This window comes from Pocillopora damicornis, chromosome 2 (genome assembly GCF_964200805.1).
Source record: "Pocillopora damicornis chromosome 2, jaPocDami1.2, whole genome shotgun sequence".
Lineage (NCBI taxonomy): Eukaryota > Metazoa > Cnidaria > Anthozoa > Scleractinia > Pocilloporidae > Pocillopora > Pocillopora damicornis.
Window position 1 is genome coordinate 19,893,261 of NC_142671.1, and position 21,303 is coordinate 19,914,563.

The window sequence follows — 21,303 nt, forward strand, 5'->3', positions numbered from 1 at the left end:
CGTTGCTTAGTAAAAAGGACAGATGAGTTAATACACGTACGAGCTGATAATTTTCTGATTTGTCAGATAACAAGGGCCTAATCTGTTGAGTTCGTATGGAATTAATACATGGCATAGATTTAATTCCTTGTTTTTTTCCCCCAAGATTTCACGGCCTTTGTTTTTTAAATGTGATAGCAACATTGACAAGCATTTGTGCTGACGATGTTTTTCAGTCTGGTCGCAGAACGAGTGTGTTTTAAGTTCGTTCTTTGGTTCCCTTATAAAGTAGTGTTATGAGGTTTAATGAATATTTCTCTATTTCTTGTTCTTTAGTTCCTTTTAAAATCATTTCTTTGATGTTGCCCTTTTCTAAGCTCATAAAACTAATATGCCAGCTTACCTCGCACTAATGTAATCAGTTTTTATTTGACAAAAAAAATCACAAGGTTCCTTTGCAAAAGAACATATCAATAACACAGTCTGAGTGTACACAATTAAAAACACTTCAAGTTAATTCAACCTTCCAAAAATTAATTAAGGCTGCTACATTATAAGCAAACGTTCTCCACATGGTTGCATGATCCATTATAGCTAGCGTGACTTGATTTGAGCTGATATTTAAGGCTAAATTCAAACACTATTTCTAGATTTTAAATTTTTTTTATACATCTCTAACGATGCGCAAACCGGGAATGTGTGGAGTATACACAACAAATCCGGCAGCACTACAAGGCTCTTCACATAGAAAACTTTGCTTTGACCTCAGGTAAGGTAAGTTAAGGTGTTGCCACCCAAAAATTTCTACTGTTATTTGATATTGCAATTTAATCCAAAAAAGACTACACTTTCGACAAGCCTTTTCCAGTTTAAGATTGTACGTGTTTGTAAAACAAGTAATCTTAATAAAAACGATTAAAATGTCCAAAGCACGGAAAGATGGCGCTTATCAAATCCATCAATAAAGTATAGTTCGCTGGGTGGCTGGAGGGCGTTCGATTCCCGATCCTTGTTTCTTGGACGGGACGTCGCAATGTTTCGGTTTGTTCCGAGGTATCGTAGTTCTAAGCAGAACAAATTAAAGAGAGGATGTGTTAATCATTTTACATTTCAGATAATAAACGTCTCAGGGGCTATGCAGATGAGTTATTGTGTTGGTGAAATTCATTGCGAGTAAGAGAGAGAGATGCATTTGGATTTATACAGAAATAGATTAGTTTTTCAGCGGTAATTTCAATACCAAATCAGATTAATTAACATTTTAGCTGTATAAAAGAAACAAAGTAAAACATACAGATTTCAATTTCGACAAGCCTTTTTCAGTTTAAGATTGTACACGTTAATTGAATAAGTAATCTCAATGACATGATTAAAATGTACAAAGCACGGAAACACGGCGCTTACCAAATCCATCAATGAAGTATTGCTCACTGGATGGCTGGAGGGCGTTTGATTCCCGATCCTTGTTTCTTGGGCGGGACGTCGCAATGTTTCGGTTTGTTCCGTGGTATCGTAGTTCTAAGCAGAAAAAATTAAAGAAAGGATGTATGAAACATTTTACATTATAAACGTCTCAGAGGCTATACACATGAGTTATTGTGTTGGTGAAATTCATTGCGAGTAAGAGACAGAGATGCATTTGGATTTATGCAGAAATAGATTAGTTTTTCAACAATACTTTCAACACCAAATCAGATTAATTAACATTTTAGCTGTATAAAAGAAACAAAGTAAAACATACAGATTTCAATTTCGACAAGCCTTTTTCAGTTTAAGATTGTACATGTTAACTGAATAAGTAATCTCAATGACATGATTAAAATGTCCAAAGCACGGAAACACGGCGCTTACCAAATCCATCAATGAAGTATTGCTCTCTGGATGGCTGGAGGGCGTTTGATTCCCGATCCTTGTTTCTTGGGCGGGACGTTGCAATGTTTCGGTTTGTTCCGTGGTATCGTAGTTCTAAGCAGAACAAATTAAAGAAAGGATGTGTTAAACATTTTACTTTTCACATTACAAACGTCTTAGAGGCTATGCAGATGAGTTATTGTGTTGGTGAAATTCATTGCGAGTAAGAGAGAGACGCATTTGGATTGATACAGAAATAGATTTGTATTTCAACAATACTTTCAATACCAAATCAGATTAATTAACATTTTAGCTGTATAAAAGAAACAAAGTAAAACATACAGATTTCAATTTCGACAAGCCTTTTTCAGTTTAAGATTGTACAAGTTAATTGAAAAAGTAATCTCAATAAAAATGATTAGATTGCCCAACCAACGGAAACATGGCGCTTACCAAATCCATCAATGAAGTATTGCTCACTGGGTGACTGGAAGGCGTTTGATTCTCGATCTTTGTTTCTTGGGCGGGACGTCGCAATGTTTCGGTTTGTTCCGTGGTATCGTAGTTCTAAGCAGAACAAATTAAAAAGAGATGTATTAAACATTTTACATTTCAGAGTACATGTAAATGGATAACACAAGTTTGGGCAAACAAAAAATCAGGTTAAGAGGTAAAGTTGGGTTGTAATACAGTATATTATCTTCTTATTAAGGATAAGTTCTCAGCTGAATTGAAAGGTGGAAACTGGGAACGACTGCTTTTCAGCACAAATAACGGTTGGTGTCCCTGGTAAAATTTCTAGGGTACTAGACTGATACACTATGGGATTTTCCTTAATATTCTACCTTTACATGATGAAGGAATGTCATTCTTTGATTCCTTGCTGACTAAAAAACAAAATTAACCAAAACATGTTCTTGATATACCTCTAGATACAGCAGTTTATTGACCGATGAAGGTACAATGCTTCGGCTTGTTACCGAAAACGGGAACAAGCCGAAACATTGGACCCGCATAGCCTGCTCTCCTCTTGACGCACGTCCTTCTTGCTTTGTTTGCATATGTATAAAAGGCTAGCTATTCTGTGTCTAATCATAATTAAAAATGAGTAAAAGAGTCAACGCAAATATTCCCAAGAAACTTGAAAACCTTTTAGCTAACTTACAGATACTTTTTCCTTTTCTTCTTATAGGACTAGAAATGAAACAAGTAATTTGTACCTCTTCAGGTTGCATAGAGCGGATTCTTGAGGGAGGTAATATCTCACGATCCAAAAGGTTTTTCCCTAACTCTGGAACTTCTGGAAACGAAATCAGATAAACGTAATGTTTGATCATGAGGATAGGAACAAAAGAATGCAGTGCAATTCATTTGAAAAAGATCTTAGATTGCGTATTTTCTGGAAAAAGATTGTTTTTAAGATCCTACAGCTAACAACAGGAAAGAGTAACGTGTTTTCATCTGAGCGCAGAAAGTAACCCGGGTTTGCATTGTTTTTGCCATAGCACGCCTTTTGGTTTGTCAAAGGAATCACGCCATCCTCAACCAATCAAAAAAAAAAACTAAAAAGTAATGGTGACTTGATCGTTTACATTTTCCGTGGCTTAGGTCGTTTGCTTGTTTGTCCTCTGATTAGCTCATCGTGAGTAGTCATTAGAAACTGAAATTTGAAGTTGCCTTCAGAAATGGATAAAGATAACAGGTATTGAGATGACGAGGAGAGAAAATTAGATAGAGCTCCCTCTCAGTGAATGAGATGTTCAAACGTTGTAACCCACCCTCACCGTCTGACTTTTTTATAGGGTTTCCTCTAGTTATTTTCTGGTAGATGTTTAGAAAAGGGTAATGGAAACAAGAAAAAAGCAGGAGTAAGAAAAAAGCTCACCTTCAAGGATAACAGAAACGGCTCGTTCATTTCCAATCACTTTCAGGGCTTCTAGAAGAGTTTCCACGCTTACACCTCGACAACAAAGATCATCAAGTAATGCCGACGCGGGGTGGGGACTGCTCCCTATTTTCGCCAACTTTAGAGGGTCAGAATAAATGGATGGAAATCCCACTAAAGCGAGGGCTTCCCAGTCAACTGATGGACCATATTTTAGCAAACAAGAGAGGCGTTCATGGCACTCCTGTGGAAGCCTGTTAATATTCATGTCCTTGAAAACCATAGAGGCATGTAAGTTGCAAAGGCAGCCTGACAAGGAACTGAAAAGTAGAGGGACCATAAATAAGAATCTCATAGGTCACAGAGGTTTCAGGGGAAACTCCCCTCCCAGCCCACTGAACTTCTCTTTCGCGAATACCTCCTGCTATAATTATGTCACCGTGTTCCCACTCAGACGCATATCACGCAATCGTCAGCCAATTAACTCTCGTGTGTCACACTCTGCATGGTATGTCACCTAGTACCACGTCACAAAATAATACGAACCGAATGTAGGGTTCTCATTGACAACGGGTCGCTCTCCTTACACCCTCAGAATCGAGATAGCTCGTCTTCAGTAAAACATAAATTCACGCGATTTGTTTCATAGTTTTCTGTCGATGATCAGATATGTGTTGTTTTTACTGGGGTTTTCCTCATATCCGTTAGTAGGCTGCCAAGTTATAGATATAATGCACTGATTTTTTACTCGTGTGCCTACGCGTACATTACAATTTCGTCAACTGGAATTCTATCCCAGCGTGATTGGACTCCTCAGTTTAATGGAGAATTTCCCGCTAACAAAATTTGCTTCGTCATCATTTTTTACTGGGCTAGACAAAACAGCTTTGGGCTTTTCATCAAAACAGACCAGTCCCTTACGAAATGTCTCTTATAACTGAAATGTTTTAGCGAACGCGCGGCAATAGAAGAGAACGAACGCAATATAAAAAGTAAATCCGTAATAAATATTGAAAAGAGGCGATCGCCCGAGCGGAAGCGCGGAAACTTGGTGACAGTGAACACAAACCTGCGTAAATCTTACAATGACTCAAACCTTCAATTTTAGACCTCTGTGGTAGCAGAAATTCCGAAGCCTCTAAAATCTCTTGAGCTACTTTTAGTCCTTCAATGTAGATTGCACTTCGATGGGCTGAATCCTGTGAAACGAAAGCAATGTAGAAGAAAAATTTAAGTCTAACAAGAAATTCCGAACGGAATGAAGCCCGTAAATTTGTAACCATGTAAACAGAATACAGAGATTCGTTACGGACATTCACTTAGTGCCATTAGTAATTCCAATTCCACGGTAAACGCAACCTTTAGTATCGAATCTGCATATGTTCACCGGGTATATAGATTTCCAGAAGAATTAGTTTTCGCGGAAAATATACCTATGTATAAGTGACATACAACAAGACTATATAATCTCTTGTCTCCAAACAGCTCACCACTATTATATATGCATTCAAATAAATATTGTTTCACTTTGAATGTGGATCCATGTGACTGACTTTATCACATGTACAATTCGCTTCCATTGCATAAAATTTAGTTCAGTGTGTTATGATTTCGAAGGTCGCGAAGCACTGACTCACGCAAATTATTTTTCTTTCCGCGGGGATTACCCTTTTCCAAAATTTGCTTCCTCAGCACATTTTACTAAGACAAAGAACTTACTTGTCCGCGGGGATTACCCTTTTCCAAAATTTGCTTCCTCAGCACATTTTACTAAAACAAACAACTTACTCGTCCGCGGGGATTACCCTTTTCCAAAATTTGCTTCCTCAGCACATTTTACTAAGACAAACAACTTACTTGTCTATTCAGGGCACGAAACGCCTCAAAATGCATAGAAATGTTATATTCTAGGGGGTTTCAGAGATAGCGTAGGGGAAAAAGTTAACAAACATATCAACAAATGCTTTTTCAGAGTTAGTTAACAGTGCGGTTCATGCGATCTTCACCAGTTCGTTATGCAACATGAACAAATTTCGTGACCGTACAACTTTCTAGAAAGTTCCCGCTGACGCAGGAGAAAATTCTAACTTAGAGATTGATCTATACTAAGTAACAACAGATGCCCTTTACAGAATTTTTTAAAATTACGGTGATGCGACCGCGAGGGAATTTGTAGAATCAAATATTGCAGAAGCGAAAGAAGTCGTTGTTTTGGTACAACACATGAGTACAAATCTTTGTCTGTCGCAGAATAACACTGGTCAGGTCAAGTTTTGTGACGAGATATTTCAGGCTCCTAAAAATACACAGCAACGAAATTCGCTTCGCAAATAGCTTGAAATCTTTTCAGAGGTTAGAAGAGCGCAAGAATCTAACTACGACGATTACCACAGTAATAAGAAAACTGATTACCTTAGCGAGTCGGCGGCTGAGAGAGAGTCCACAATATCAACTTCGTATGAGAATTTTGTTGGGCCGGGTCGTCTTAGATCTACGATCAAAATTCAAGTACAATGAATATGAATCTTTAACTGTAGTCAACTGAAATTTTCCCTGTATGATTGAATCCCAGAGATAAACCTGTACAACTTGCCTGCCGGTAACAGCTCTGAAAATGCGTGAGCTGAGAGATTGTTTGTATTTAAAGGGTATCCTGGGAGTTTTCCCCTAACTAACTAAACAACCTATCACAGAACGGCAAAGTTTATTTGATTGGTTGAGGAAAGGAAGAACGGATTATATTTAATGGTTTTATTTATAGGGTGTCCAAGGGATTTTTCCCTAATTAACATAGCAGTCTTTCACAGTGCCACGTTTATGTCAAGGGTAATATGATTTGACTGATTTGATTGGTTAAATGAGGAAAGACAGGAATGTAGCCATTTCTGGGCGATTGACTGCGGCCCCAAGTAACCTTTGTAAATTAAGAATAGTGAATTTTGTCAACGATGAACTTTAATCTGTAGCACGTGAATGGTCTTTGGATGTCTTAGCCATGATGTAATAATCTGGAGGCAGTGAATGGGAAAGACAGATCCCAGTCTATCCCAGTTTGACTGCTCTCCTACTTACAACCCACTGTTAGAATAAATCAAATCAAATGAAGTGTTTGTAACTTAGAGGGTAAGTTTCTAAAGAAACTGTGGTGCTGCGTCGGTGGAAGAGTATAGCAGGTAATTTAGTGTTAACAACTGAGTTGAAAACGTAAACTGGCCACCGTAAAGGGTAAAAAAGCTGACGTTTCGAGTGTTAGCCCTTCGTCAGAGCGATGGCGAAGGGCTAACGCTCGAAACGTCAGCTTTTTTACCCTTTACGGTGGCCAATTTACGTTTTCAACTCAGTTGTTAACACTAAATTACCTGTTTGTAACTTAGCTAAGCTGTTCAGAGAAAAAAACGCGAGTAATTAAAGACATTAGAAATAGAGGATTATGATAGATTCGGAAAATCAGAGCGATAAGCCAACCCTGAGCAGGAGCCACCCCTGTCCTAAGCTAATAATATCCTGAGTGGATTATCCCAATAAAACACAGAATTTCCTCGCAAATAATAAGTTTTTGTAATGCTGAGATCACCACGCGTATTTCACGTGCTCAATTCTGAGTAATTAAAGACATTAGAAATAGAGGATTATGATAGATTAGGAAAATCAGAGCGATAAGCCAACCCTGAGCAGGAGCCACCCCTGTCCTAAGCTAATAATATCATGAGTGGATTATCCCAATAAAACACAGAATTTCCTCGCAAAGAATAAGTTTTTGTAAAGCTGAGATCACCACGCGTATTTCACGTGCTCAATTCTGCGTAACCTCTGATCATGTCCTGATGACTACTGGGTACCCTCGATTTTTCTTCACGTAACGCTCCCCATAAGCGAAAAGGTCCTTAACGTGACATGTCAAAAAGATCTGCATTCATCGATGTCTCCTTCGTCTTTACGATTTTAGGCGATCAAATAATTTTTTTTTTGATGCCTTTAAGTATGAATCTTTACTTAAAGGAGGTTCAAATCTCAACATTTGTCTCAAGTGTTGCAAAAATGATTCTGAAATTTTATTTGGACCAACTTCCGGTATTTCTAAGAAAGAGACACACAGAAGAGGCATACATGAATGAGAAAATCACTGTGCGGCTATACGCTGCAAGCACGTGTTGATTATACGGCTCTTATTCAATATGGCGGTTGGATCAGAATCAAAGAACTCAGCTAGTTAGGATAGTTTTTTTACTTCCCTGTTATCATTACATTGACTTATTCTAATACCTTCCTCTAACAGAAGTATCAGATAATAATGAGAAAAGGGAAAGGAGGTAAGAAAAGCAAAAAGACAGGGAAAACTGCCAGTAAAAATGTTCCCGCGAGAAAAGTGCATGTAGACGATGAGATAGTTGAAGAAGACGACGAACTTGACCCTGAAGACTTGGAGTATTTTCAAGATTCCGACAGGAGTTTTTCTTTTTTGCAACAACTGGAAGCAGAGTAAGTTTCATAGTGTGATAGATTCGTTTAATGTGTGCGCGTCAGTGATCAAGGAGGAACAGTAAAGTCTGTTAATGTATGAATCTCCAAGAGACCCTATTTGCCCCCTTGAAGTGACTAGCATCTTATTTTCCCTTCAGTATCACCCCTGAAACACACGATAAGGTCACAGGAGGTGATCACCAATTAGAGGAGTTCTTGATTCGAAAATAAGAGATCCTTGCAGCTAAGAACACTTCTGAACTAGTAGTGGAATAAGACCTGAAAAAAATTTTCAGGCCTGTATGGGATTTGAACCCATGACCTCTGTGATACCGGTGCAGAGGTCATGGTATTGCAGAGGTCATAGGTTCAAATCCTGTACAGCCCTGAAAATTTTTTTCAGGTCTTATTTCTACTACTAGTTCAGTAGTGTTCTTAGCTGTGAGGATCTCTTATATTCATTTCTTCACCGTAGTGCAAGTATATGAATTTCTTATATCTAAAATCATGAGTTCTTGATTGTTAAACAAATTCTCCTTGTCAGCACCTTAGGAAATGTGAGGAGAACAATATCAAGAATATGCATACTGATGTTAGGGAGTACACAGTATAGTAATGGGTTATTCTGTCCTGGTTTAGAGTCCCGAGTAGTGGAAAGAAAAGGAAAAGAAAGCAAACTGCTGACAAGGAAAGAGAGGCTGATTATGAGAAGAGGCCTAGGACAGCAACACTGGAGCAGGATCACATGGAAAGAGCTCTATTACCAATCAAAAATAAAGATAGCATTATACACAGAAAAGAGAAGATTCTCAAAACAGGTGCTTGTGCATGCATATTATTTGAACAGATCAGTAAGGTACAGTACTCATGGCTTACATATGACAACTCTGATTATCTGACAGGTTCAATTGTCACAAACAGTGACATGGTTTCTAAAGGTTAGGGAAGAGTCAGGGAACTCATAAATTAATGATTGATTGTTGTCTTACGATTTATAGTCAGGCTATCAATTGTATGGATCATGACTATTTAACTTAGTCCACTCAGTTTGCCATTGAGTCAGTCTACTTCAAAGCTCAAAACATCAGCTTTAGAAACTCTTTATGTGCTTATCAGTTTAAAGCTTTGACTCCTCCCCCCCAGCAGCCTATGGACTTTTGATCCTTGTGTATGCCCAACAGGTGGGGAATTGGAACTTTGTCTGGTTGGGGTAGGAAATTTGAATCGGTAGTATCAAGTCTTTACAGCAGAATACAAGTTTTGTGTCTTTAAATTTTAAGGTGTTTAAGTTAAATAGTTCATTTTCACAAGCAAATGGCTCAGAAGAAGAGGTCTTAAAGATATTAGTTTTAAAACTTGGTCAATGTGTAGAAGGACATGCTTGCTGATCTTGCCTTTTTTGAAAAATACACATGGGGCATTTGAACACAAATTTTACCCTGGGGACAGGAAAACCAAATCAACTTGAATGATAACTGTCTCTTCTTCCCATCTACAGTAGCCCTTACCCTAATGATCTTTACTACCTTAGTAGACCTACCTTTGGCATTTTTGGGGGTACTTATAACTCTATCCATAGTTCTAATTGTTTTCCTCTTTCCCTTTTTTCTCACTAATTATGTTTTTTCTTATTCAAAAATCGACAAAAATTAAATTTGAACCATGCATCATATTGAGCCAAAACTTGTGTACAATACTTGTACTTGCCTCTACCTGTAAGTAAAAAAGTAAAGTTTTACTTTTCAAAATTTATCTTGGCCTGTGAAATTGTATTGCAGATCATTCTCTTCAAAATGAGGATGTGGATTCACAAGAACAAGCTTCAGAAGTGTTACCAGTCCCTTCAGCTCCTCCACCTGTTTTAAGTATGGTTGAACTCTTTAATCAAAGACGACAGAAGCTTATCCAAAGAAAACTTAGGATTGCTGAGTTGTCAAACACCATTCTGGAAAACCCTGAAAGCAGTGTAAGTACTCCTCTGGTTGTGAGAGACTTTACACCAAGACACCAAGACCCACAAATGTTTCTGTTGAATTGATGGTGTGAATTTAGCAGTTGCTTTCACTAAGGAATTATAACAGTTATAATAAATATAAATCCTTAATAATTAACACTGTCATTCAAAAGAATCTTAGGGTCTGGAATGCAGAATGATGGATGAAGTAAATTGTATATTAAGTTACAGGTTTTCATCTGTGCTCTAATTTTAAAGGTGATTTCAATTCAGAGCTAATTTTTGGCCAAATTCTTTCATAATTGTTTATCAATAATGGTTCAAATTTTCATTAAAAGGAAAATGAAAGTTTTAAATCTTTTCTTTCCTTAAACTACAAAAAAAAAAAAATATGAATAAAACTGACCCATATTGTTTTCGACATGCATCAGCCATTTATTGCCTTTCCCTGTAACTACATGTAGGAACAGTGTCCAAAACCTGTCAGACATTCATCGGAGGGAGATACATGTTTCTTGCAAATCTTCTTTTCTTGGTTTCTATTTTGAAATTCAGATCCTTCTGTCTCTCTTTGAAAAACCTGAGCATTATGTTACAGCTTGGGCCTAAAATTCATAAAGTGAAAGGTATTTTAAGTTAATCACTTGACTCAGTTTGTTTGACTGTATCTTGAGTTTTTGGGTTTAGATAAGTGAAAGGTATTTTAAGTTAATCACTTGAAAGGTGAAAGGTATTTTAAGTTAATCACTTGACTCAGTTTGTTTGACTGTATCTTGAGTTTTTGGGTTTAGCAGTTAGCAAAGGAATGGCAAAGGCAAGGTCATTATGCTGCCAGGTTTAACATTAAAATCATGGGTGACAAAAATGACAAAGAATCCTAGGAAAGCACTTAATATCATGACAATTACTTGCACCAATCTTAAAACTCAACAGTGAAATGTTTATTCTCAATTTTTATGTAAGGTATCAGAGCTTCAGGAACTCTGTTCCATGTGTAATGAAAAAGAGGCAGACATCAGAATAACAACCAAAAAGCTGGCAATGGTTTCTTTATTAACAGTGTTCAAAGATATCATACCTGGGTGAGTTCACATTGTACATGTAGATAACAGTTTTATGGTAAAGAAGATGTGTTAATGTGGGACAATGAAAAACTTAATTCCCCAGTGGATTTTAATTACATTCATCAAAATGTGATTGTTAATTAATTCTTAAGTTACAGGTATATTTAAATTTGATAACTTTGCAGTGTTCTCTTAAAGCCCCACTGGCTCGCACTTGGCCTGGCTACTTATTTCTAAAATGCTAGTTACTTAAACTAGACAAAACAGTTAAGTAGATGTCTTGATCTCAGAAAGATTTCAACTTTTTCTGCCTACTTTTTTTCAAATGGCTGGCCACTTAACAATTTCTAAAAGACACTGAGCTTTGACATGTACTTTGCAAGGAGTATTTTGTTAATTTATGGTTTGTGATTTTAATTCAGATATCCAATTCGGACAGCTTCACAGAAAGAGCAAGATGTGAAGGTTGGTTAACGTGTCCACTTGAAAAGCGATGAATTGAATCTAATTCAAATTTTATCAAAAGTTTTAATCTTGCAGATATATCTGCAAAAATCAAAAAGTCAATATATTATTTCAGAAAGAAGCCTCTATAATCTCACATAAACATGAAGATTTCATTTATTGTTTACAGATATTTAAATAGTGAATAAACTTCTGTGCTGCAGATCATAAGTAAGCACCAATCAAACTGCATGTATAATTAAGTTTATTATATAACATGTTTGTTATGTGACATACAACACTGTTGCTGCATTGAGATGGTTATCAGTTAAAGCCATTTTTTCTTTTTCATTTCTTTCTCTGATGATTTTTACATGTTTATTTTTCAGCTATCCAAAGAGGTGAAAAAACTGAGAGGTTATGAGGAAGGGCTGTTAAAAAACTATCAAAAATACCTACAGATTTTGGAAGAAACTGTACAAGGTAGAATTATATTGACCTATGACAAACTGTATTGTTTACATAACTACACATGAGCGTTTCTGTGAAATTTGCCATACTCAATACTCCTAACTTTGCCTTCTTTTTCACTTTGTTCTTTTGAATTCTTCAGAGTGTGTTAAAACTCAGAAAAGTAGTTCTAAAAATGGATTGGTGGACAAAAAAACTTCATCTGAGGTATGGCCAAGTGAGAACAATCTTTTTTCTCACATACATTTACCATTTGCAACTTAACATGTGGTTCTACTTTTCATCGATGTGTTTTTTACTTTGCCAGTGCTTCTAACAGAACTTGTTTTATTTTTGTATGTACATATACAGTATTTCTCAGAAATACTTTAACCCTGTTACTCACAAGTTCTTATTGTTAATTCTCCCCTTTAGCTGCAACACATTTCCTTGTTAATACATTAAAATAATTTGGTGTTAGATCAAGATAACAACTTCTACCTGAGAAGTTCTAATATTTTCATCACTTCTTTGCTGGATAATGCATGAGAGTTAAATGGCTTAGAAATAAAAGGTACATAGTGACTGTATTAATGGAGGCATATGTGAATATGAATGTACATGTAGTGTATTGCGCATATAAATATAGGGTAGATACATATAGTGAAAATTATAGCTCATGCACACATAATGCACATGTGCACGTGCACATGTGCATAAAATTGTATATGCATCTGTATGAGCTAGGTTATTGTTTTTCCACTGTTGATGGGTAACTTGTTCTAAAGAATAGAATGACAGCACTAAAATACTATACAATTATGAACTACATGTACATGTAGAATAGTCAGTTTCATTCACCACTTCCTGATACCCTGTGAGATGGTATTGCTGTGAGATGAGTTTAGGTTCTGCTGATCTTTGCATGTATTTCCTTTGAAATGTGTTTTAATGTTCTTACTGATACATGTGTATATTCAATGTGTCATAAATATATATTTGTCAAACATAACATTACCTGTTTTCTTGGGATATGATGTTATACGTGTTTCCTCTTGATGTTAAAAATTGTATTTGTGTTCAACTGTGATGTGTTGCTGTATGAAAGTGAAGATTTGATTCAACTGAAGGCTGTAGATTTTTTTCCTTTGGTGCAGTGACTTTAATTGAAGTCAATGTGTACAGATAAATTTGTCACCTAAATCCAATTCTTTCTTTTTTTCAGAGTTTGATGCTTGTAACAGTCCAATGTATGTGTGATCTCCTAACATCTGTGCCTCACTTCAATTTCCACACAAACCTTATTGCAGTACTTGTACCCAGAATGAATGAAAAATCTCTTGATGGCAAGGTTAGGCAACATAAATTATCTATTATGAACACTGTGATAATAGTTTTTATTCGTATCAATACGAATGAATCTAGTTGTGTCAGAGACAAGTTTTAGCATTTCTACACATGTAGTTTCTAACAATCAGTTTTATAATTAGCTAAAACACCATGAAAAGTCAAGAAAGGCCGTGGATGGGCAAAACTGGAGGATATCGATGGAATTTACTGTAGATGGGCAATGGGATATTATTATCTTGTCATGTTCGTACAATTGTGCTGCTTGGAAACAAATCCTTGTTGTGTATGTGCCATATATTTTGTCTATAAACTACATATCCTAAACACTGATAAACAGGTGAATAAAATTTCTCTAAAATGCATTGACCTAAATATAAAATGTATGCAGTCCTCTTCAAAATCAGTTACAATAAACAGTTTTCTTTGGTAAGATTGATCAAATCAGTAATGATTTACATGTGTGTTCCTTTCTCAGATTTCAAAGTTATGCTGCAATGCTTTTATTTCATTGTTTAAACAAGATTCAGTAGGAACTGTTTCACTTGAGGTATTCTTGCATGATTATTACAAGGTGTAAACATGTACATGGTATGGGATTTGATTTTTGCCAATTTTGTGGGTTGTCCCTAATGCTAAAATTTAAGTTCCTGTAGGAATATATCCCACTAAACAAAATGCTGCGAAACTTTACCTTGTTTAATTAGATAAGACACCAGGGTATAGGTAGGGTGGGAGAGTGGGGTAGGAGGGTAGGGTTGAAGAGTGGGGTAGGAGGGTAGGGTTGAAGAGTGGGGTAGGAGGGTAGGTTTGACGGGTAAGGTGGAAGAGTAGGGTGGGAGGGTATGGTTGAAGAGTAGGTGGAAGGGAAGGGTGGGAGGGAAGGGTAGAAGGGTAGGTTGGGAGGGTAGGGTGGAAGAGTGAGGTGGGAGGGCAGGGTGGGAGGGCATGGTGAAGGGTAGGGTAGGAGGGTAGAGCAGAGTATTTGTTTGGATTTGTTGTAAATGCTTTGAACAGAAGGTATTACCTGTACCTTCTGGAAATATCAACAATTCAGTAAAAAATCTTAAATAATTTCAATGGGCAAATTGAAGCTATTAGACAGTGTTACTGTAAAACCTCCAGCAATTCTGTCTCAATGGAAAGTCCCATGAACAATTACACACATACAAGGCTCCTTAAATTCTTGTGCAAGAATTCTTTGGAATAAATATACAAATATACTTGTTTGTACATTACAATGTACATTGTTATAGAACTTTGTCTAACTTTGTGTTTACTAAATTTTGCTAGGCTGTCCGAGTAATCAGTAAATTTGTAAAGAGTAAAGGATTTAGAGTTCAACCTGGTGTAAGTACAAGTAATTGGACTTAAATTTGTAGCTACATTTATATAACAATTATCAGCCAGTTTCCTTCCCTCACAGCTACACCCCTTTAGTCCCTTTCCCTTGTGGCTACACCCTTGGATCCCCTTTCCCCCTGTAGCAACACCTTTTGAACCCTTCCTCTTATAGGTATGCCCTTGGATTTCCTTTTCCCTGTAACTGAACTCTTGGGGCCTCTTTCCCCCACAGCTACATCCTTGGACCCCCTTTCCATTGTAGCAACACCCTTGGACCTCCTTTCTAGGGTAGCAACACCTACGGAATCCCTAGACCCTATAGCTACACTCTTGGACCCCCTTTCCATTGTAGCGACACCCTTGGACCCCTTTCACCCCTTTCCCTACACATAAACTTCTCTCCCTCATATCACTTTTACCCCTCAATTTCAGCCACCATCTGGCTGCACACTTTGAACCTCTCCAATCCTTAGTTACAGTTGCACCTTTTCAACCTCCCCTCCCTAGCTACAACCTTGGAACCCCTTACTCCATAACTACACCTCTGAACCGCGTTTTGATTAATACCTTAGCTACCTTCTGCTGTCTTTAGTACATTAACAACGGATGTATCATTCTTATGATACCCCACTTACTTGAAAAGAAAGAAAAATACAATGAAAAATATTCATTTCAATGTTAAGTGTAGAATCAATATTCAACGCATTTTTGGGTGTTTCATTATTTTAGCTAAAAAAAGAAAGATAGTGAGCTTAATTGGACCATGTTATAATTGTGTTAAGATTGGTCTTGAAAGGGAAAGTGTGTTCCTCTATTAATTAATGTGAAGACTTTTCCTTTCCAATGCAGGTTTTAGAAACACTACTTCATTTGAGAATTAGTCAGGTAGATATCCAGTCGCTTAAACAGCACAATGAGACGAAATCAGCAGTCGAACTGAAAATTGAGAAAAACAAGAATAGAATGGAGAAGAAGTTAAAAGGAAAGATTTCAAAGAAAGAGAAAAAGGTGCGTTCAATTTAATCCTTTTTTCCTCCAAGTGATGTGTTTGTTGTAGTGACTTAGAGAAAAAACACTTCACTTTGACATGTATTTGTTCAGTTGTAGCCCACAGAAGATGTCAAAGGTGGCAAGAGTATTGGTGACACGCTTGTCTGCCTGTGCCTTTGTGCCCCTTTTTTTTCAACAATCATTGTGATGTATATCTGAAATGACTCAGGGCGAAATGGATGCTATATGTGTGATAAGAAAAAAAAAAAAAGGACCCTATATGACGTCATCTTTGCGTCTTGTGTCTCGTACATGCGACAGGATCATTCACGAACACCATATGGGATCATTGGGGTGTAATCTGAGAACAATTCGGCACAGATGCTATATATTTTTGCTATGATATAACAAATGTTTACAACACGTTCTTTACGTGTAGAGAAAGAGAGAGATGAAAAAGTTAGAGAAAGAAATGCAAGAAACTGAAGCTGTTGAAAGTCAACAGAAACGAGCCAAGTTGGTAAGTGTGAAGTTTGCTTCGTCTTCCTTGACCCAGCAATCGTGGTGAACATATCACGAAGTTGGTTATCCATGTGAAGTGTAGACAGTGTGAATTTTGAAAAACGGATATTTCAAGTATGAGCCCCTTGTTGTAGTCATTGCAGAGTTCTATCTGTTGAAGCCATGAAATCGAAATGTTCCCGGTGACAATACACAAAAGTCTCACTAGATACTAGACTTCGGGTTTCTTTGATTTTTCCGCCTAAGTCTTGCTATAAATACTTTTCGATTGTGATGTCCAGCCACATCAGAACGAGATCATTAAGGTGTAAAACTTTTATTCCTCTTTTCTCCTTTAACAGCAAACAGAGATCCTCAAGTTCGTGTTTGTGACGTATTTCCGAGTATTAAAGACAGTTGGACACTCACCAGTCTTATCCCCTGTACTCGAGGGACTCGCCAAGTTTGCGCACCTTATCAATGTGGACTTTTTTAATGATCTTATGGGAGCTCTTCATACACTTCTAAACAACAAGGTACTTTACAGGTACTTTACAGGGTAAACAAGCTGTTTGCACAATCTTTCTCGTACATTTTCTCTCGCGATTTTGTGAGTCGATGTTACTCAAAAATTAGTTCAAATGATAGAGTTTGTTAGTTTCAGTTAGTGTTTTTCTTCATCCTTAATAGCTCTTACGTATTTGGTGCTTGTCCATCTTTAACATTCCTACGAAGGCGACCTTTATGACCTCAAAATAACGAGAGAAGTTTGATTTAGAAGCTTAAAACTACCATTGTATCCATTTTAAAGGCGATGGTGTTTCTAATTTGAACAATGCGTGAGGCTTGCTCCAATTAAAACCAATATGTGAGCCAGATGAAACCTACCAAGCAATTTGGAAGAATTTTTCTGCCTGGTCAGACTTTTCCGAAAGTTTCCGAAAAAAAAATGAAGTTGTAACCCGATTTCTGCCTGTTCGACTTGCTGAATAACGAAGGGAATGTAAACTGATATTTAAGAATCATGAATTGAATAGAATTTGATGGGGTATCTGATTATTCAGCTTAAAAAAATGCATTTTCAGAATCGTGCAGATAATATGCCAAAATTTTTGCAGTTGTAGTTGTGATAACAGCTCCCGAAATCTTTGGTTCTTCCACTTCAGGAACTCACTCTGAGGGAAACTCTCAACTGTGTACTCACTGCTTTTAAAATTCTATCAGGCCAAGGCAAGTAGATCGCTTTTAGTTTTGCTCTTTTTTTGTTTTTACTCCGTGGCTTTTGGTAGCACCATTTTGAAGTTATTTCTCGTTCTGTTTTGACACTACTCCTTATGAACTTTTTTCCCTCACCTCAGGGGAAGCTCTGAACATCGATCCTCGAGAGTTCTACAGAATGTTGTACTTGTCACTTCTGCAAATTCATGCAGGTAAGAGCTGAGGGAATTGAGTTACTTCTCATTTTGTAGGAGCAGTACATATCATGGAGTATTGTCAGGTTTGTTCAAACTATGCTCCTGAAGTCGATGGTACATGCAGAGTACCTGCAGAGTGCTCTGAAAGCATAACCCGGGAGCACAACCTTTCGTTTGTTTCGGCCTTGATAAAGAACAAGCTTAGTGCATGGTAGAACATTGAAGCCTTCCTGATATGAAAAGTCGTCATTGATTCTCTCTCTAATTGGCTTCATTGGTGTAGAGTGGTAGTTAAAGTGCGTTTCTAACTTGAGTCTAATAATGCTGTTGTTGGGCCTGAAGCTTTGCAACCCGCGAGGAACTTACGAATCATGATCACTTTTCACAACAAAACCTACCAATTACCGGTAGCTGTGACGTGAGATAAACCGTACACTTTGTTACCAGAGGGCAAAGAGAGTGAAGGGAGGGGGATACAGCTACCACCGCTTTTCGTGCGTTTTTTCAAAATGTTGTTAGACTATGTTACCTACTCAAATAATCACACCAAAGGAATAACTCGACGGGGTCTTTTTTCGGAAAGAACAGAAGCTGGAATGCTTTCTTACTGTTTTCAATTTTGGCTTATTTTTTTCGTATTTCTTTTTTATATATGTGTATATTCTTGGTTTTTCCATGCAAGGCGGTAGCAGTCAAGATGTTCCAGTAGCACTGCAGTGTCTGGAGGAAATGCTAAAGAAGCGACGCAAGCAGGTAATTAGTTGTATTTATCAAAACGTTACATATAAATGTTTCTGGGATAGTCTGCTCGCGCAGTAAGGCTAATTAAACAATCCGTTGCTTGTAATGGCTTAGAAACGATTTTTTTATTGACATATCAAAATTTGACCGATTGGTTGACCGTTTGATTGATTGATCAATTGACGTTTTCTAATTACCACAGCAATTTGGGTAGATAACTTAGGGAAACTTTTTAATTTTTTCCTCTTTTTGCGGCTTTACAGGTTCCTACTCAGCGGGTGGCTGGATTTGTGAAGCGCCTCTGTACAGTAAGCTTACAGTCTGAAGCCAACAGTTCAATGGCTTTTCTCGCCTACGTTAAGTCATTTCTTCAGGTAACACACAAATACCGTCGCTTTTGATTTATATTTCGTCATTGTCGTTATAGAGTAATATGTAATCCTTTTATGATCTAGAAGAATAAAATTTCTTCATGGACGTGAGGTGTCTGTTCCTTATTCTAGGATCGTTACGATCATGACTATCAAAGTTCAGGCTGTGGCCATGTGCTTCATGTAGACGCCCTCAAAAGAGAGCTGTTTTCTGTTCCCTGAAGAATTTTGTACACATTGTTTTGTTATGAAAGTGAATATTCTTTGTTTTATATTTCATTAATGTGTCTACCACCATTACTCTGTTAAAAAACAACTAGGAAACGGGGAAGAGTTATTACCCACATAGCTAGTTTTTTTTTTTTAATATGCGGCCCTCTATCAATTTTGATCTCGTTTTCTCAACGATTTTGAATTTTTCTACTGGTATTGTTTCCAGTCTCACACAAAAGCGCAAGCCTTACTTGACAATGAAAGCATGGGCACTGGTGTGTTTAGACCTGACGTAAATGACCCAGAGCTCAGCAATGCAGACAGTACGACCGTTTGGGAATTGGCTTTGTTGGGAACTGGGCACTTTCATCCAGCTGTTCGCTCGGTGGCCCATCATGTTGCGGAAGGAGCGCCAAGTAAAGTCTCCGGCTCTTCAATGATGAGGATGTGAGTAATATATATTTATGTATTTTTTATTTCTTTTCCGAAAGTTTAGTTTAAAATTCCACAAGAGATGGCCTCCTGCAAAGTGGACATGTTTTACTGATGAGTGAGCGAATGTTATTGTAACTGCTGCTTTGAGAGTGGTGCTCGATTGCTGGAAAAAGCATATAGCCCTGAAAAGCAACAGCTTTACGAAAGGCCGGTACGTTATACTTGAGCAGTATGTCAGTTTCCGTTCACACCCCACACACCGTCCCTCATTTAATGAATTAATAAGGTAGCAAAACAGGTAACTGCATTTTACATCTCCTCTCCTTCGGTATGATTTTCCTTTATCTACTAATCCAGCTTTTTTTTATACTCTTGCTGTTAACTCCGGTTTCGTAAGCCAACAACTGTCCGTTTACAGACAGATTGTGTGCATTCTGGGTCTGAAAAACGCAATGTAGTCTCGATGAGCATGCGGACCAGGTCTTCTCGATATAGAGTCTTTTGCACCAATTATTAGACCTTAGGGGGGTAAGGATCTTCTATTGGTTTCGACGTCATCTTTATGGGTAGGAAAACGCGTTAGAAAGAAGAGTTTTTGTGTGGACCAGACTTTTGAAAACTTTGAATACTTACAAATGAAAAAATTCAACCAGTTAATTCCAGTACAGGGAGGGTTCTTAAATTTGATCAATAATATCCGTCGGCTAGTATCTGGAGTTCACGATCTCTGCATATTTCAGGATTGAAGGTTTTCACAGTATGTTTCGCGTAGACATCTAATAAAAAGTAACTTCGTTTTTGGCGTGTATGTCTACCCGTGTTCATAATCTCTGTAACTGTGGTGACGCTCAGTTACTAGATACATTGTGTATGCTTAATTGTAACGTAGCCTTTAAAAATAATGAGTTCATTCGGTGTCTTTCCGTAGGTCACCCAACGATTTCTGGACAAAATATGACCCATCCGATATGAAACTTAATCCTGATTTAAAAGAGAGTGCACTGAACAGGAAAGGAATCAACTTAAAAAGAATAAAACACATGGAAAATGAAGAATTAAAAAACTATGATATGGTATCAGCGGTAAAAGAAGCGCTGGACTTTACTGAAGCTAGTTGTGGATTAGAATTCTCTTTACTAAAGTTTAACGCCGACAGGTAGCCTCAATAGTTGTTAGGACTTAATTTTTATTAAAATCATCGGCGCAGGTCGGGAAATAACCAGAAATCTATTTCATTCAAGTCAGCGAGATAGGATTTTGAGGAAAAGTTATGGAAAATTAACATTTAAACACTGTCTCAGTATTCTGTCTTCGTTCGTTTAAATGTACTTTTGTGCTGTATTGAAAACAGCTGTTGGGAACCAACCCAACACAGCAGAATATCGCGTTTAGTGAGTGACACGTGACCTGTCGAAACTCATTGCCAAATAAAGGTTAAGCAATGTACAGTAAAAACGTTACGATGTATTAAAACAGGTGACTACCCTAATGGACATACTTAAGTACTTAATTGTACAAGCTTTTCTCGTCTTCACGTTGTAGTTATTTATTGTTTAGAATTCTCACTATCTTATGGAGAATTATCGTTACCGACACAATTTTTCTCAACATAGATTCTCATAAAAGTTAGGTGTACGGATTTCATCGGAAAAATTGAGATATTTTTAGAAAGATCTCTCTGTTAGCTCTGTGTGCTACTATTAACTCCGGAGCAAAAACGCCGGAGTACTATCGACAATGCAGCGAAATTACTCAATTCTAGAAACAAATTAAACAATCTGAAACGATTTTTTTCTCCACTTGCAGCTAGTTTTTAGTACACACCGACAGCGTATCTCTCAGATGCTTCGCGTTTTAT

The 21,303-nt window shown here is 37.3% G+C and overlaps 2 protein-coding genes across 4 annotated transcripts; one reads left to right on the forward strand and one right to left on the reverse strand.

Moving 5' to 3' along the window:
* Positions 1-389: 389 nt before the first annotated feature.
* Positions 390-7,761, reverse strand: LOC113665369 (uncharacterized). Of its 3 annotated transcripts, none has more exons than XM_089196688.1 (8): positions 6,128-6,333; positions 4,812-4,914; positions 3,716-4,035; positions 3,051-3,130; positions 2,284-2,397; positions 1,831-1,944; positions 1,384-1,497; positions 390-1,043 (listed from the first exon to the last, which is right to left on the reverse strand). In XM_089196688.1, exons 3-8 carry the CDS (start codon positions 3,996-3,998, stop codon positions 882-884), a joined length of 867 nt encoding a protein of 288 aa, XP_089052814.1. In that variant the 5' UTR covers positions 3,999-4,035; positions 4,812-4,914; positions 6,128-6,333; the 3' UTR covers positions 390-881. The 3 variants fall into 3 exon arrangements, with proteins under 3 accessions (XP_089052814.1, XP_089052815.1, XP_089052813.1); XM_089196689.1 differs by having other exon boundaries at positions 3,716-3,986; positions 6,128-6,331; XM_089196687.1 differs by having other exon boundaries at positions 3,716-4,914; positions 6,128-7,761.
* Positions 7,762-7,852: 91 nt separating this feature from the next.
* Positions 7,853-21,229, forward strand: LOC113665363 (nucleolar complex protein 3 homolog). The gene is made up of 19 exons (XM_089196685.1): positions 7,853-8,194; positions 8,816-8,994; positions 9,955-10,142; positions 11,094-11,212; positions 11,617-11,659; positions 12,028-12,121; positions 12,252-12,316; positions 13,314-13,439; positions 13,914-13,985; positions 14,729-14,785; positions 15,629-15,787; positions 16,209-16,289; positions 16,633-16,806; positions 17,437-17,500; positions 17,629-17,700; positions 18,368-18,438; positions 18,690-18,800; positions 19,237-19,457; positions 20,374-21,229. The coding sequence occupies exons 1-19, from the start codon at positions 8,007-8,009 to the stop codon at positions 20,603-20,605; spliced, it is 2,316 nt and encodes a 771-aa protein (XP_089052811.1). The 5' UTR covers positions 7,853-8,006; the 3' UTR covers positions 20,606-21,229.
* The last annotated feature ends 74 nt before the right edge of the window (positions 21,230-21,303 follow it).

Coding starts and splice junctions, on each gene's coding strand:
- LOC113665369 (XM_089196687.1), bottom strand. CDS start 4,070: ATGAGATTCTTATTTATGGTCCCTCTACTTTTCAGTTCCTTGTCAGGC. Junction 2,398..3,050: donor GCTCTATGCAACCTGAAGAG/GTACAAATTACT, acceptor TGTTCTGCTTAG/AACTACGATACCACGGAACA. Junction 1,945..2,283: donor ATACTTCATTGATGGATTTG/GTAAGCGCCATG, acceptor TGTTCTGCTTAG/AACTACGATACCACGGAACA.
- LOC113665363 (XM_089196685.1), top strand. CDS start 8,007: ATGAGAAAAGGGAAAGGAGGTAAGAAAAGCAAAAAGACAGGGAAAACT. Junction 10,143..11,093: donor TGGAAAACCCTGAAAGCAGT/GTAAGTACTCCT, acceptor TTTTTATGTAAG/GTATCAGAGCTTCAGGAACT. Junction 14,786..15,628: donor GATTTAGAGTTCAACCTGGT/GTAAGTACAAGT, acceptor TTTCCAATGCAG/GTTTTAGAAACACTACTTCA.